Source organism: Gymnoscopelus microlampas (assembly GCF_963454915.1).
Source record: "Gymnoscopelus microlampas genome assembly, chromosome: 23".
In the NCBI taxonomy this organism is placed as follows: domain Eukaryota; kingdom Metazoa; phylum Chordata; class Actinopteri; order Myctophiformes; family Myctophidae; genus Gymnoscopelus; species Gymnoscopelus microlampas.
Genome location: NC_139960.1, coordinates 33,635,313 through 33,640,312, shown reverse-complemented (window position 1 = coordinate 33,640,312; position 5,000 = coordinate 33,635,313). Strand labels below are relative to the sequence as shown.

At 45.6% G+C, this 5,000-nt stretch overlaps 1 protein-coding gene across 4 annotated transcripts in view; it reads right to left on the bottom strand.

Annotated features, from left to right (window-relative positions):
• chst11 (carbohydrate (chondroitin 4) sulfotransferase 11) overlaps positions 1–5,000 on the bottom strand; it is a 74,773-nt gene that overhangs the window by 29,123 nt on the left and 40,650 nt on the right. For all 4 annotated transcript variants that reach the window (XR_014600175.1, XR_014600176.1, XM_084049442.1 and 1 more), the window contains exon 2: positions 3,247–3,332. Coding sequence is in view for 2 of the 4 variants with exons in the window: in XM_084049442.1 (XP_083905568.1) it covers positions 3,247–3,332 (86 nt within the window). In the remaining 2 variants the exon portion in view is untranslated. The remainder of the gene's footprint in view (positions 1–3,246; positions 3,333–5,000) is intronic.

The window sequence follows — 5,000 nt, the reverse complement described above, 5'->3', positions numbered from 1 at the left end:
ATCCACCCATTCATTCATTCATTCATTCATTCATTCATTCATTCAGGGGGACGAAAGAGAGACTCAGAGAGAGACTCAGACAGAGATAGTGATAATGTGTGCGCGTGCGCGTGTGTGTGCGGCTACGCGTGCGTGCTTGGAGATCGGCTATATTCGGTGCACGGCGCTGGCAGGCAAACTTAAAAGTTGAAATCAGCCGTAAGAGAGAGAGAGACGGTGGCAGCAGCGAAAGTGAAAAAAGCAGCATGGGGGAAATGAGAGAGGACGGCCAGGGGTTGCACACAGGGGAGGGAAAGGGCAAGATTAGCTGTGAAAGAAAAGGGACGGGCAGGACGCCGAGTGATGGATAGCGAACGGAAGAGCGTCATGAAGGCAACAGGCGTAGGGGAGGAGGAGAAGCCGTGCCATCCATCACTGCGATAGCATCACCTCCAACAGTGTTCCCTCTTGTCTCTCTGCTCACGCTGAGTTACTGCACCAGCCCAGCGTCACAGGTCAGAAAGAGAGAGAGAGAGAGGGGGGAGAGAGACACCGCCCTGCTACCAGGGTTGCCAGATCGGCTTATTGTAATTTCCCCGCAAGGTTTTATTTGAAAATAGCCGATCTGCAAGCTCACAACTATTTTCAAATAGCTGATATATATGTTAACACATTGAGTGCCAATCGCGTATATCTACGCGAACCTATTTAAAGCCGCCACGTGCCAGTCGCGTAGATATACGCGAAGTGGTCTTTTTTCTAAAATGTATTTTATTTCATTGTAGGCCTCGTTCGCCACGACACATTTCATTTTAGCACCACCGGAAACAGAATTATTCGGGATCCGGTTTTGACGATCCCATCGGCCTCCATTCTAAAGCAGACACTAAAACGCAATTTTCTCGTTTGTAGTCTTTCTCGTCGCTGATCGCTGTTTAACATAAACCGTTGTAACTACAAGATGGCGGATCTGTTTTTGAAGGGGTTTTTACTGGTCGACGCAGTCGGATCACCGATGTGTTTACAAACACTTTAATGCTCAATCTTAAGGGATTTAACGAGATCTGTGGCGACGTGAAAAAAACAAAAAAACAGCAATAAAATGCTGGCACTGGTGAGTACATAGTCGCTTCTTTTGGGCTGGTTTTCCTAGACCTGGTTGCTTGTTTCTCTCACAGAATCTGGCAACACTGCCTGCTACCACTACGGGGAAGGAGCCTGTTCGCATCAGCGGCCACGCAAATATCTATGACAGTCGCGCGGCTAAAATACGGGGCGACCGCGTCAATGTTTCATCTTCGGAGTTGGCACATAGAGAGGGCACTGACGGAGCAGAAAACAATGGACGTGCAATCGGTGCGGAAAGGAGCAAATAAGTGCTGCTGCTGGCGAATACCTCATTTTTTCCACATTCTTTCTCGGCCCCCATTGTAGAGGGGCCGGTGGACCAAGGCCAAGGAACCTGTCCACCGTCTCCATTATTGTCCAGTCTCACTGTCCGGTGCATGCGGAAGGTCTAGATCTTATCGCCCCCAGAGGGCTCTAAAATGCTCCCGAGGGCTGACCGGACATGGAAGGCAAGCTGTTAATGCTAATGGGGTCCATCTGGAATGGGTTGAGGGGGGGGGGGGGGCATCATGCGTTTGTTTGTGTGGGTTTTTTTTTGGGGAGGAATTGTGGGGCTTGGTGACCCGCGGGAGAGCTCATCCATCACTCTGACACGCAAGGCGTGGTGGCGGACTGACACATGTCACGGTCAATAGAGCCAGGGTGGTCTCTATCTCTATGTATAGGAATGGGGTCGGGGGGAGGGGGGGGGGGGGGGGGGGGGTAGGCAGAAAAGGAGACGTGCAAATAATGTGCACGCGTGCGCAACGTAGTACACACTCGCGTACACACATTTTAACCCGTTAAGACCTGGGACGCATCTGTGTCATTTTTTGATTTGAACTAAAAAATCTTTATTTTACACTTTAGCTATTCAAAAATAGCAGATCTACAAGCTCATAGCGCGGCACCGAGTGCCGCGCTACGAGCTTGTAGATCTGCTATTTTTGAAAAATCGTGAAAATGTGTGCAAATCTTTGAATATATATATATTTAAAACGGAACATTTGTAACTCAAATCTTTGCTTCTGGGGGGTCCCTGGAACAAAATATTTTGAGATGGGGGTCGGCGGCCAAATACATTTAATTTTGGGGGTCCTTGACATGAAAAAGATTGAGCAGATATAGAAACATAGGTTTTTCAGAATGCTGTTGGGATTTAGGAGACATGTAGAATCGGCTTCAGGTTTAATGGGTTAAGGACAGAGGAGAGCGAAATCTAAAAACGGCAGCTGAGGTCGAGGCCAGAGAGAAGGCCTCCCCCTGAGTCAGACTCTGCGGGGGGAGAGGAGAGTATGTGGAGAGGAGGGGAAAGGTTAAGGGAGACAGAGAGACAAACAGATGCCGAGAGAGAGACAGTGATTGTGAGAGAGAGAGAGCGAGCGGGGAAGAAGGGAGGGAGATGGAGAGAAATGAAAAGCAGTGGTGGAAAGTAACAATTTACTCAATTACTGTACTTCAGTGCACTTTTTTTTTTGGTATTTCCAATTTTCAATACTTTTACTTCTACTCAAATATACGCAAATATTGTATTTTTTACTCCACTGCGATTATTTGAAAACTTTGCTTACTTTGTAGATTTTGATTGTTATTACAAAACATACATTAACCACTTCAGCTCTATACATACTTCGGCTATTTGAAAATAGCAGATCTAGAAGCTCACAAGTTGCTTGTAGATCTGCTATTTTAAAATGATTTTTTATAAGTTTGAAAACCTGAAATGGGACATTTCCGCATAATGAGTCATTTTTACCTTTGGTTACTTTAAGTATATTTTGATACCAATACTTTTGTACTTGTACTCAAGTACATTTTGAATTCCGGACTTTTACTTGTAACAGAGTATTTCTACATTGCAGTATTGATGATACTTCTAAGTAAAAAAAATGTGAGGTAGAGACAGAGGGAGGTCGCACTCTTCCACTCTTCCATACACGCTGAGGAAGGCTTGACGCTGAAACGCGTCCGTGTATACTGTGACTGTCCGTGCGTCTATGAATTAAAAGTACCAGAAGGACTTCGGAGTGCTGGCTGTGAAATCTTCGTGAGCCGCGCACCCGGCAAACTGCATTATATACAGACTGAGTATACGCTGTTTTTTTGTTTTCTACTACAGTATAGGTTGTACTCTCTCCAGTGCCGGTTGAGTTTCCTTACCTGCGTGGGGTTGTAGAGTTCCTGCAGGGCGTTGCGGGAGCCCTTCCGACAGCACCCGTCCACCACAAACGGGTTCCTCCGCATGACTAGAAGAAAAACACAAGAGAGGAAGTTGTTAAACTAAGAAATTACAATTGGTCCAAAATGTGCTGTACAAAAAGAACAAACACCAATAGGACGCATGCCACTTTCGGACGGCCATTGGTGGAGGACAGACTTCATATCTCCCTGGCCCTGCTGTCTTTTGTCAGGGGCATTTTTTCATCTATAGGGTCCCAGGCAGGGTTGCCAGATCTGCTTATTAAATTTTCCCCGCAAGATCTTATTTGAAAATAGCCGATCTACAAGCTCACAACGCGTCGCATCGCGACGCGTTGTGAGCTTGTAGATCTGCTATTTTCAAATAGCTGATGTATATGTTAAAGTGCTCATGTGGCCCATAGTCGCTTCTTTTGGGCTGGTTTTCCTAGACCTTATTGCTTGTTTCTCTCACAGAATCTGGCAACACTGGTCCCGGGGTGTCCTGTATGGCCGGCTGACTTTTAGCTCTGATGAACACACCTACAACACCAGACATACGTCCAACAAGGTTTTTTTTCTTTTTACGCTTCCCATCTCAAAAGCTAACACACAGTAATGTATAGAGCAATGAAAGAGCTGAATAGTCTTCCATCACAACTCATACAGATTTTAAAAAGAAATGAAAGAAACATCTCGTGTTTCTTGGGTGTTTTGGACTGTGTAGACTAACCCTGCATTTTAACAGCGGGCGATTCTCGGGCGATGCCGGGCAATATCGCCCAAAATATAATGAAAGTCTATGAGAGCCGGCGATCGGGCGAAGTGGGCGGGGGGGCGATGAAAGATGGATTTTCTTTATCTTTTTGGGCGATATCGCCCGGCATCGCCCAGAGTTGCCCGCTGTTAAAACGCAGGGTGAGTGAGTCTATTGTAATATGAAACCTGAAATTGTAACTATGGTTGTTACATTTGGTTGTATTTTCTATTTTGAACTGTTTTCTAATACTGTCATGTAATATGTTTTCATGTTCTTTTTGTGTGGACCCCAGGAAGAGTAGCTCCTGCTAAAGGTAGTAGCTAATAGCCTATTTTGGACAGTAGAAATGTTAAATTACTTTTGGAAAATTCACAAAAATAGCTGATCTGCAAGCACGGTGCACCAATGTTTTTCCACAAGACACCGTAGTACGGCAAAGTATACAACAGGCACACAACCAAACACCTGAACCTGTCAAAAACAAAATAACACAAACATCAATCTAAAGCCAAATGTGTACTTGTCGCACCAATGTGTCACCTTGTTTGCTTGAAAATCTGCTATTTTCAGCAAGTGACACGTAGCGGAGGCTTGGCTGGAGGCAGCCAGCGCAATGAATCCAGCGCCAACACACACACAACAATTACTGTGGAACTAGCAGAGCGCTGAAGGAAAGAACACCAGTTCGGAGAAGAACAAGTTGTGGAAGAAGTAAAGAAGGTGCACTGAGGATTATAACCAGGTTATATTCTGTTCATTATTACCCCCCAATACGTAAGGGCTCAATTCCCACTCCCCACAAGCTGTTGTTTGTGTTGTTTTTCTTTGAGGAAATTTAAGTCTAGACACAAAATGTTGGCTTGAATCCATGTTTGTGGTTGGGAAGACGGGCAGAAAGGGCGATACAGGTTGGTCAGGGCACCTGTTCAGTGGGATGGAACTAGGAGGAATAACGCATTGTAGAGCATTGGTTCTC